Below are 12,537 nucleotides of genomic sequence, written 5' to 3' on the forward strand. Positions count from 1 at the left end.
CTTTGTCTTCAATATACAGCAATGCATTGATTTGTCATTCTGTAACATCTTGCCAGACTTGCCATAAAAGATTCATAATCATATATTGCAGTTACAGGAAGTAGGTGGTAGCTTGAGAATTCCCTTTTTTAGGCAATACTCCTGATGCCCACACGGGGGAAGCATTGTCTCTTAACCTGGATTTGTTGCAATATTGAGACATGTAATTTGACATAAACTATTGTAGGGCTGTCACACGGTACATTTTGGCGTGAATATTATTACTTTTTCAGACCCGATGGTCATCACGATAAAGCATTTGACATGCTTTTATGTTGAACGCAATCGAATACAACCGAGGAACCCTGTGTGTGTGTGTGTGTGTGTGTGTGTGTGTGTGTGTGTGTGTGTGTGTGTGTGTGCGTGCGTGCGTGTGTGTGTGTTTGAGAGAGAGAGTCAGTGTTTGGGGACAGATAAGCAATCAGAGGATCGCTCCTCCAACTGTATGTTCAATTTATTTCTATTATTAGCAGAGACATTGGGGGTTGCACTGCAGCAAGCCGGAGCAGAGAGAGAGTATTTGCATGGTGGTGTAATGTAACGTAAGTAAACTGTGAAACTTGTTGCTGCGACTGGGCGGGTCCTACAGGCTGGGGTGGTGGGGAGGGGGGGTGTAATTGAAGAGGAGGAAAATCGAGTCGAGGGAGTTACCTCAACGAGATATGAGATCGGGCCATTTTCGTGTGTCGGTCCTCCTTTTTTATATTAACTGAGGATCAAGAAGAAAGAAAAGGGGGAAAATCAGGGGGGAGAAAAAAAATCCTATCGGAGAAGGTCGAAGAGAAACGTTTTATTTCTGCTGGCGATCAAGTCGATCATTCTCCCTTGCCGTGTGCATGCACATTTTTATTCCTCCGTGTGTTTACAAGTGATTGAAAGCGTGCCAGCGACGAGGGACGACGAGCAGCCAGCCCAGCCAGCCAGGAAGGAGGGATGGTGGATAATTCCGGTAGCAGCAAGGCACAAATGGTGAGTTGTTCCCCCGCTTGGCGCTGCGCCCAGCCCGGCCTGCGGTTGTGACATAACCCGGGGTTCCTCATTTATTTATCACTACAACACCGGAGGCTGCTTGACACATTGTCCGCACAAGTGCTCGTTTTAATCGCGTTATGAGCGATTATGTGGGGTTAAACAAAACAAAACAAAATACGTAGTGTATTTGGCAACTATGCACATTTGGCTTTGACACATTTTCCAAACTTTTATAAGCTACTTTGTGAGGGTCGGTGCCCTGGTTACACTAATTGCTGAATGTTTCCAACAAAATCAGTTAGTGTTTCTGATTAAGAACATACTTCAACTTCATCCCAGTCTGTCTGATTGCACTTTACTATAGATGCAAATGCTTATTGTCTAATCAAATATACGTGGGGCATAAAAAACATTCTTCTGGGGGGGGGGGCGACAGATTAAGTGTCTGTGGATGTTGCAATTATTTTTTTGTTTTTGCCTATGTGGTGCTACTATGAGGAGCCCTATATGTGAGTGACGCACTTATTGTGTTACGTTTGTAATGTATGCTGGTCGGATATGTAGCCACTTAAACGCGCGTGCTCGTGGCGCGTGTTTGGCCCAGTTTCAATGTTTTGTTTCCCTTGTAAGCCTTTTTATTTCCTTGCTCTGACAGTACACTGTAACAGCAAGCACCCGTCCCACCCGATCCTCTATAACCAGGACAGTGTGTCATAATTATAAATATTACATTGGATTTGGCTTTAGGGTTTTGCTCACCAGTGTTTACCTCCTCTCTCCCTTTCAGCCCAGTATGTCACAGGAGTCCAGTGTTGGTGGTGGCTATCCGTCAGGAGCCTCTGCAGGAGGGATGAAGCTCGAGGCAGTCATGGAGCAGCTCCAGCGGCAGCAACAGGCTCGGCTGGAGATGGAACGCAAAGAGAGGAGGCTCCGTGAGGCCCACATTATGTACGCCCAGCAGGTCGCTGCGCAACAGGCCATCCTGGCTGCGGCCCGCGCCTCTGGGGCGGGCTTCATGGGCAAGGGCATGACCGGAGGGGTCCCCATGGGAGGGCCGCTGCTGCCCCGTGTCTCCAATCAGAGCAGCGTGGACTCTGAGAGGGAAGACGAGGAGGATAGGGGACGGGATTCGGGCGAAGACGATGAAGACGAGGAGGAGATGATGGAGGGGGACGAAGGTAGCGAAGAGGAAGAGGAGCGCAGCGCCAGTGGCCTGGAGTTTCTCCGCAAGCAGACGCTGGCCTTGCAGCAGAGCGCCACGCGCCTCCCTCCCTCACGCCCTTTCCCCAGCTACACTACCTCGACCCCCCAGCATGCCTCCTCGCCCCCCGTCAGGGTGAAGCAGGAGCCTGACGAGGGTCTGTCCCCCGCAGGGCCCCACGCTGCCACCTCTCCCAATGGACAGGGCGACTGGAGCTTCGACGATCACTTCAAACAGGTCAGCCCGACACCTTGGCTCCCCGCCAGCACGTTTCCTTCATTATGTCAGTTCCTGTTTTTGTCTGTTCTTAGTTATACCTTCAAACCACACAGCTGCACTACTCCTTAAACCACGTGCGCACATTTATAGCCGCCTGCCTGGCGGGTTTATGAAGAACGCAGAATTGCGCCGTCCGAAAAGGTTCTTGCTCGTTACGTCTGTATATTTCTCCTTGGAGCTCTAATCTGCCTTCAAAGTGCCTGGTATCTGCTCAAACACAGTTGGTCAACACAGAGCCACCTCGTCAAAACACAGATGTCCCTCTGCTGTTTAGCATCATCCTTTCACTCTCTTCCACTCTCCTGTTGTGTGTTTACCCACTGCTCATCCCATCCCTTCAGCCCCCTGTTGTGACGGTCGGTTTAATCTTGGCTCCTGTACAAACCACTCAGGCGGTGTTTCTTCAAATCTCTGTGGAGGCCCAGACCGCCCACTGATTTGTGGCCAAAAATCCTCCCTCTTAGTGGGTCCTGGCAAAGGGCCAGGCTCCGGGGCGCTACACGGTTCACGCTTGCTGACACTGGCTCTCATTCTGCGCTCTCCGTTTCCTGTTTAATCTCTCGGCGTCTCTTTTTCTCATCTTCTCTCCATCTCTTCCTTTTTCGGTCTCTCGTTCCCTCTAATTATCTCTCTTTATCTATCTCGTTCACTCTCTTTCTCGGTGTGTCTTACTCAGCACTGCGCAGACCTTGGCTCAGGTCCAGGTAGAGGAGTCGGCGAAGGCAGGGCTGCTTGCTGGAAGTCTGCGGGTGGTTGGCTGGGTCGGCAGACTCGGCACGCGGCACTCATGGGGTGGGAGGGTTAGACAGAGCTTCTAAACAGTAGCCGCTCTTTACTACACTACACCCCCTCAAGTGTTTCGGCTGTGCGCCAAGTGCACTTTTTCCTTGAAGGTAAATATTGCCTCATCGCCATGTTACAGTGTGCTGGAATGCTGTGTGTGTGTGTGTGTGTGTGTGTGTGTGTGTGTGTGTGTGTGTGTGTGTGTGTGTGTGTGTGTGTGTGTGTGTGTGTGTGTGTGTGTGTGTGTGTGTGTGTGTGTGTGTGTGTGTGTGTGTGTGTGTGTGTGTGTGTGTGTGTGTGTGTGTGTGTGTGTGTGTGTGTGTGTGTGTGTGTGTGTGTGTGTGTGTGTGTGTGTGTGTGTGTGTGTGTGTGTGTGTGTGTGTGTGTGTGTGTGATCACCGCTCACCGCTCGGGAAGTAGAAAAGGTTGAGGAGAGCCCAACAACAGTTGGGTCATGGTTATTAAAAGCTGGTATTTGCTCAGCAGTACAGCAGCGTTAGAGGACATATCTGTGCAATCAGTGGGAGGAGCATGCAGCGCTATCATTTGCCGGATTTTATTACTGGCTATTTAAAGGGAAATGTCTTTGGACGGTGCCTGGCTGTGTAGCAAACATTTCCAAATTTAGCCCCCTTTCAGCAGCACAGGCGTGATAGGGAAGTTTAAAAATGACAGTGGGGATGAACCCAGCAGCCTCAGTGTTCATTTAACCACTTGACGTCTAGTGTCCCTCCCTAATATATTTTGGACATGATAGGCGAACATGCCACTATCAGCAGATCTACTCACAACGCACCGCAATGCATTGTGAGCTTGTAGATGTAGATTGACTATTTTCGCTATTTAAGTGGTTAACTCTTGACACCCTTGCCTGTCCACTCAAAGTGACCCACAAATCCATGATGGGATTTACTGTAATGGAGTAGTAGTAATAGTGGAATAAATACTTGTCCAGTATGGCTCTTTTCTGGACAGAAAACAAGCTCTGCTGTTCAGCCAGAGAGGCAGCGCCATTCTCTCCCAGTAGAAAGTGTCTGAAATGGAGTCGGACTTCATTGTTCTTGGTGAGAATGAGAGCTGGTGGTATTGTTGGTGTTGTACACTATGTGTGAACGCCATATCACTATAAGAGATCAGGGAGAAGCTGTGCGAGACTCTAGTGGAGGCCTTGTGGTCTTCATTTGGTAGGTGAGGGAAGGGGGGGTGGTAGAGGCATCATGAGATGAGAAATGGTCTGTCTCTGTCCCTTTTTTTTTCTTCCTTTATCTTTCCTGTCATTATGTCAGCTCTGCTGTATTTAATGGCGGCTCATCTCTTCAGGCAGTTTCAGGTTGCAGTGCCGGGGGAGGGGGGCAGTGGGGTCCTGTTTTTGATGGCATTGTCTTGGAGAGGCCAGCGACGGAGCTCGGCAGATGCCGCAAATACCGTCCTCCAATAATGGCATGTGAGGTGGAGGTGGGCAGTACATTTCTTTATGTTCATAAAAGCAATGACAGAAGGTACGGCTGGCTTAGAGTTGGCCAACATTTGCATTCAGTTTTACATTGACATTTCCATTTTGAGTGGTGAAGCACCGATTGTGAAACTCTGGTCCTGTATTGATGTAAAGAAATCACACCCGTGTGAAGTGAGGGGCGCTCTTATCGTACATCATCATGACGTAACATGTCGATTTGCTCATATCGACATGTTATAGCCTATATGACGTAAATTCATTGTCAATGGGAATTAAATGTTTGTGTAAGACAAAAATCACACCTGTTTGAAGTGAGGGGCGCTAATATATTAAAGTCTAACTTACGTTGATTAGGTGATGTAAAACAAACAGTGCTAAAACAAACATTAAATTATCTTTATTGTTAATGGCATTTAATGTTTGTGTTAGGGACACGATGGCGTAAATTTTCACTTCATTGTCAATGGCGTTTTTAAAACAAACATTAAACCTGTATATAGGAGCGCCACTCAAAAATAACAATTTGGACGTTGTTTCGACTCCCCTTTTGTGCGAAGGAAACAAATCGGCATTATAAAACAATCTTGTTTGAAGGAGTACAAATTAAATTTTACAAATGTATTAAACAAACATTGATATAACCTTTCACAAAGATTTTGTGAAATATAACCGTTTCAAAAGCATTTGTGACCTTTTTGAATGATGACCTCATCCAGTTTAGCAGCAAGTGCAAAAGTAGAACAAGTTCAATATTGCAGTGGTGACGTTTATATGCAAACGACACAAACAGTGCTGGGTTTGGGTCACCAAGGCTCAAGTGTAACATGTTAACACTTAACACAGATGTAGAAAACAAAGAGGGTGGTACATGACGTGTTATGTCATGCTAATGTGACACAGGGTCCCGTTGGATGTCATTCCCTGCGATCAGGAACAATCATCTGCTCGTTCAATTACCCTTCTGGCACAGTCTTTCAGTACTGTACCCTGAGTGCTTACGTTTGTGTGTGCTCTGTGAGGGTCATGCTAGTGGTCCGGGGGTGGTGGAGGGGCTGACCAGACACGGGTAGCTAGTGTTATTCTGTCAGTGATGTATGTGCGGTGACCCCGGCTCTGCCCTAAACAGCAGAGTAAATAATTGTCAAACAAGCACATGGACAAAGACATCGCGTGGAGAGGAGCGCCAGGGAGGGTCAGCGGGTCCCGGGGGCCAGTGGGGGCCCACGTCGCTCCGGCCCTGTTGCACTGGCGCGGAGGGACACACACAGGCCAAGTGACCCCTGTAATCTCCCCCCAGCACTCCTTATGGTTACACATCCACACACACTGATAATCCTCCCATGATTAATAGATTTCTAATCATGCCTGGAGTCCATGGGGTTGTCTGTGATCCCACACGTGCCGATGAGGATGCTCCAGTCGTAGCGGTTGGTGTAACTGTTGTTTCCTGTAGTAACTGAACAGAGCTGTTTCTTGTATGTATGAAAAGGCTACAGGTGGTTGGAGGTGGCGTGTGTGTGTGTGTGTGTGTCACTGGTTTACCAGTTTCCTCCTAACATTTAAATGCTCCATGGCGTTCCTGTTGGAGCTTGCCTCTCGGCAAATGAGAGAAAATGGAGCCGGTGTAGCGGCTTCAGTGCTGGACTTCATTTGCATTGTTGTGATGGCAGAGGGAAGAGGAGAGGTGACCAGGCACCAATGGTACGATGGAAGGGATGCATCACTTAACTGGGAGCGTACCGGCTGCGACGCACACATCACAACCTGTTTGTTTGAGCGAAGCGCTGTTGCATAATTTAGCTGTCGCCCCGGCAACACATCAGGCAGGAAGTGGAGAGCTGCACAGCTGCCGGGGGTGGGGGTGGGGGTTAGATCGATAGAAGTGCGCGTGTGATGATTGTGTGCAAGCTTTTAGAGACTGGGCCGTTTGGCTTCATTCATTTACGGCTCATTCATGATAAATGAGTTGAACATTGTATTCAACAGATGGACTCAAGTACTGCATTTTGACGGGGGCGCCGCTAGCTGGCAGGATATTGTGTCGACCACATAATCGTGGCGGCACCCGTTTAATTCCGACTGGAGAGACCTGTATTGTATGTCCGTTCCCTCTCAGTTTCCTGTGTCCTAGTCCGTACATGGTCCAATTCAGTGTGAATGTACCCATTTGTAACGAGATGGACGCTTCAGGGTCCATTATGGTTACATGTCAGTTTTAAATGAACAATCAGGATTTTACTGCGTCTTATTAAAACAAAAAAATCACACCTGTGTGAAAGTGAGGGGCGCTCTTATCATCTTACAACATCGAGGAGGGAATTAGGTGATGTAATGATGATGGAAAACAAACTAAATTATCTTTATTGTTAATGGGATTTAATGTTTGTGTTGGGGACTAAACAAACATTAATTTCTCTTCATTGTCAATGGCGTTTTTAAAACAAACATTGAACAAAAATCTAACATTAAACCCTCAAAAATGTATGTCCACCCCTCAAAATCTAACAAACTAAACTAAAACTAAAACTATGCAAATTTATACACAATGGAGGGCACGGGGCACCCCAATATCCGGCTTGTTGGGAAAGTGCAAGAAACCGATGCCACTGACTGAGACATGCCCTGAAGTGAGTTTTGCGGTGGGAACCAGGAGGGATCAGTTCATCTGTGACAGTGTGTGTGACTGTGTGTGTGTGACACAGGTGTGTGTGCTCCACCGTCCGTGACCCAGTTTTCTGAAAGTCATGTCAGTTTTTCTTGTGCCACGAACTGTCAGTGCATTCTAAATGGTTTAATGGCTGATTTAACTGTCAGTGCATTCTAAATGGTTTTTCTTGTGCCACAAACCGTCGGTGCATTCTAAATGGTTTAATGGCTGATTTCTAACTGTCAGTGCATTCTAAATGGTTTAATGGCTGATTTCTAACTGTCAGTGCATTCTAAATGGTTTAATGGCTGATTTCTTTTTTTAGCTGGGCTTATTGGTTTACTGAACTTCCTGTTATGCTAAAGTCATTAGACTGGTCTTACAGTTTATTAACCCCACGAATGCAGGTCACACAGACAAGAAATGATTAGGTCATCATATTGGTCATTCAGTTCTAAAGTACCATTCTGTGAATGATGCATTCACAATGTAGTTTGGACACGTGAATCTTTCTCGTGTTATAAATTGTTAGATTGTAGCTATTTTAGGGTAAATATATTATGAAATAGCCCTCCTTATTGTGCTTTGATCTGCTGTATCATCCAAATTTCTCCCTGGGTTATTAAACAAGCACATAATCCATCTATGACCAGCTCTTAGTTTTGGACAGTGTGCTGCATGGTTTACAGCTGAAGATGATATTCACTATGGCAGGTTAAGTACTTTTCATTTTGAACTAGGATCGGATGACTGGATTCCATGAAATGCTGTGCACTGCATGCATAGCTTGTCACAAAATATGAAATGGTCTTTGTCTATTGGCTGCCCACTAGTATGTACTATATTGTGTGTGGAGCCGTTCATCATCAGTCAATCATTAGTTATTACCAAAATAAATGATGTAAATAAATATTATTGCCCACATAAGTAACGCAAAACCTTATTTATGCACCACAAACTGCTGTCGGGCAGAAGCCTCTAACTCTCCCAACATGTTCATTTTTCAGGAAATGAAGAAAACCTTATTTATTTATTTTTAAACGAAGCAATACTGCCTAATCAATGTTGGTATTGTGACTTGTAAGATACTTGCATGAGAGGGGGTGGAGTTGGCTGATTTAGCAGACAATTTGAGGGTCCAATGGAGTTAGCTGGTTTTGTCAGAACCACTTTTTATTACTTGTAACTGGTTCAATATGTTTTTAACCAACACTCGTAAAGGGTGTTCAATAGGATTAATTTAGGAAAGAAAATCAAAAACATGAAAAATTGAGTTGGTTGGTTTCTGCCAGATGGCGATTGTTAGATTTGACAGAGACCAAGATCTGTAATATTGTTTATAAATGCAAAAAACAAGAAAAGAGCTAGGGTGTTAGGTTTGTCCTTGCATGTCCTCGTCTATTGCACAAGTAGAAGAGGGAATTCTCCTGTTCTTCTTTCACCTCTGCAAGGAATTTGGGGTGCCTGGAGGCCCAGCTGGTTGGTTGGTTCACTTTCAACATGCTCCTTGTCCTGTCTGTCTACTCTACACTCTCATATATCTAATAATACGCCAATAATGATCAACGATTGCTTTATGAATTTTCCTTTTAGGCTTATTTCATACAATAGCACTTTAATAGAACTTTAGTACAATAAATGTGTAGTAATTTTGACCTTGAGTCTTTGACTGTAGTGCAGGAACATGTCTTCACAGTTCACACTAGAACTGAAGCCAACTATATGAATGCAGTGCAGGAACATACTCTAGTCTAGGCCCTCACCCCAAAATGAGTCCGACACCTCTTCCCTAGTGGCGTAATTGCATTAATTCGCCTACACTGATTTGTCATTATTTTTTAGCCTTGGATATATGCTATTTTTTTTTCATTCATACAGTGCGATATAGGTCACCAGCAGAATCATACAGTTAAAACATATATTTGTTTCAGTTGTTGAATGTTCTTTGGACCCTTGGGTCACGAGGCTTCTGTCATTCGACCTGCCATTGTATGAATTTGAATCTTTTCAGTCCATTGTCAGTGGCCTGCTCAGTATCTGAAATGACCTCACAGCGGAAAAATGCAATTACTAATGGCATTTGTGATTAATGGTATGGACACTAACTGGTTAACCTAATTTCCAAATCTGGCCCCTTAACAACAATGGTGATCTCAGTACAGATGAGGTTGTTTAACCCATTTTGACCTGATATCAGATTCTAAAAATGTCTTCTACATCCTGACCGTTTTCTGAAAAAGCTATGTTTCTATGTCAGACCTACAAGCTTGTAGCATAACATAATGTAGCATAACATAATGCTAACACCAAAAGGGGTTCCCTTCCCGGCCCAAAATTGGTTAAAGGTTGCACCTTATTCTTTTTTTATTTTGTATTCGCTTTTGAGACAAAAAATCCTGTCCAGCAAGCTGAAGCTGACAAGTAACAGTGTGATGAAAACTTAACCCGTAGCTCTGACATCTTTGAACATGAGCTGAATGGAACGTTGAACTACAGTTGTTATCCTCCAGCTGGTTTATTTTAATCCACTGCTGAACAGTGAAGGCTTTATTGTTAGTTGGTATTGCTAACTCTTTAAACAGAACAAAGGTGAGGTTGAGTATTTACGTTGGGCTTTTTAAGGTCATTTCCATGTGGGCTTTTGTGTCTCGAGCATTGTAGCTCTGCTTGGCTCGAGCCAACAGAAGCACTAAAGCTTTTAATACCGATCTTCCTTTTATGATGTGATCTTCTCTATGCTTAATGTAGCCATGCTGATACTGCAGGCTCCATGTCTGCAGGGAAAACAATCTTTGACACCCACCCCCACTTGCAATGGAAACGTTTAATTGAGACTAGCATGTGGTATTTGGGTCATGCAACCTTCTTCAGGTGTAAATCTACTGCAGGTGTGACTTATTGGCCATGGGTTCAAAAATAAACAATGGCGTGTATTTACCACACTGAAATGGAAACTTAAACCGTAACCTCAGTCGAAACAATTATTACGATGGCTCTCCTAATCACATGCGGGCGTAGGCTTATGGGTCATTCTCTGTGGTCGGCGTGAGCTCACACTATCCTGCCCCTAACAGCCAAGTGTGTAAGATTCCTTCTGCCCCAGAAATAGAGGTATTGAATTTAGTAGGGTGATGAAGGGGGGAGGGGAGTAGAGGGGTGGGGGCAGCAGGAGGAGATGTCGTAGAAGGAGGAGATAGTAGGGTGTGGGGGGGTTATTGGTCTGTCTCAACTCTCAACACACACTTACAATTACACTACACTACACTGCCCCACCCAAAGGAAACATTCCAGACAGAATTAAAGACTCAACTCTTCAAGCAGTGAGTTTTCCCACTCGGGGCTTCCAACTAGAGACTGGGGAGGGGTGTCCATGTGTTGGCCAGGTCTCTCTGATTGGAGATCTGTTAATTCATTTCACTCGGCCTTAACGTTGGGCTGTAAACGGGTAAAGAGCGGAGAGGGTCTGAATAGGGATGAGCCGTATAGCAGGTGGGGGCCACTGGCGCAGCCAGAGAGACACTTTATTTTATTTGAGAGTCCCAAAGGGTACATCTGCTCCTGACAGGCACTGAAAAGGCCCCCCTGGTGGGTCCACACACAGTAACCCTTTCCCCTCACAGATTGTCTGCCAGACAATGCTGGCCTTAATATTGCTTCCACCACCACAACAAACCGCAGCATAGCCCAGTCTGGAACCTCTAGTCTGTCACGACGATGAGTCTGACATCTACACAGACACACAAAAGGTTGCACAGGTTTTTTTTTAATGAAAGTTTGTCTTTTAGGAGACCAAGTGACTGTATGGTCATCTCTTCTTTAACAATTACACAGTAATATCACAAGAGTGTTAAAATGGACCTGTAAGGGTCAATTCTTACACTCCTGACTCCTGATTTAAATTAACCTTCAGGAATTTGCTGTGTAGGATTGAACAGTTGGTCTGTTGCTCTTCGCTTCTGTGACCTCAACAATTAGAATGTATTTTTGTCAACGAAGCCTTTTTTATTGATTGTGTAGCCAAACGAAGCTAAGCTGATGTGAATACTGTCCTTTTTATGTCAGGAACCCATTTCACATAAGCCAGCCTGGGAATGGCAAACATTAAATGAGGAACGTGTGGATTTCCACTGAAAAGGCCTATTTTATTCTCCAGGGCTAAGTATAGCTATTGTAAGGACAGGGCATTTTCCCCCTTTTGTATGAGAGGTGTCTGCCTCGCCTCAGAACGTAAATGGCTCCTGCAGCCTTGGATGTAAATTACCTTTTGGATCTCTCATGCATATCTCCCCTCATTTTTCCTATCTAGTTGAATTGAAGGACAAAAAAATAGTTCTCACATTTAAATGGTGTATGTCCATTACTACGAGTTGTCACACTTTTTTTTCCTTCCCCTTCCCCAAATCGACCCTGGAGGATTGACTTCCTTGCTTCTAATGGAAACAGAGCTACTGATGGCTGCTGTAATCTGATCAGTCAGCAGTGAAACCACAAGCCCCCCCACCACCACCACCAATCGCTGGTTTCATTCGTCCTTTACGACCACTCCCACTCGGTGTATCCCAACACCTGCCCTTTAATGAAGGTCCAAGGAGGGGGGGGGGGGGGGGGGGTTCCAAAAAAGACAAAGACATTAACCAACGCCTTTGCCAGCTGCAGGGGACAGGGAGCCAGGCTCATATGACACTGTAGCGTTCAGTGACCTGGAGTTTTAATATAGGAAAGGTGTGTGTGTGTGTGCACGCTGTAGAGTGATGTCTGTAGTGCACTGTCTCCTTCATGCTACATGTGAGCTTGTGTCAACTGTCAACCTTGAGTTTTGCACTATAAAGCTGAACTTGCATGTCGTTGCACCGGGTTTTAGACCCTTGCATTTTTAGCCTTGATTATGCTGGATCAGATCAAAATGTTTAACCACTTTCAACCTATTTCCCTATTTTGGGAATGTGATTAATACTCGTAGGCGAAAACTTTACAAAACATTTAGCAAATGGCTGATCTACAAACTCAACAACGGAGCTTGTGAGCTTGTAGATCAGCAATTTAGTGTGACACTATCGTACAACAAGGCGTTAAAAATGGAACTTAATTCAGTGTTGTGATGACATTGGAGACTGGAAACAGAAACATCCCTGGACATTTCCATAACGCAGTGGTACGAGT

The 12,537-nt window shown here is 45.3% G+C and overlaps 1 protein-coding gene across 1 annotated transcript in view; it reads left to right on the forward strand.

Annotated features, from left to right (window-relative positions):
- The first annotated feature begins 779 nt into the window (after window positions 1–779).
- LOC308315424 (AT-rich interactive domain-containing protein 3B-like) overlaps window positions 780–12,537 on the forward strand; it is a 72,281-nt gene continuing 60,523 nt past the window's right edge. Inside the window, exons 1-2 of the mRNA XM_080763387.1 lie at window positions 780–1,008; window positions 1,799–2,449. Of these exons, the coding sequence (XP_080619513.1) occupies window positions 973–1,008; window positions 1,799–2,449 (687 nt within the window). The 5' untranslated portion in view covers window positions 780–972. The remainder of the gene's footprint in view (window positions 1,009–1,798; window positions 2,450–12,537) is intronic.

Source organism: Protomyctophum bolini, assembly GCF_963924005.1.
Source record: "Protomyctophum bolini genome assembly, chromosome: 1".
In the NCBI taxonomy this organism is placed as follows: domain Eukaryota; kingdom Metazoa; phylum Chordata; class Actinopteri; order Myctophiformes; family Myctophidae; genus Protomyctophum; species Protomyctophum bolini.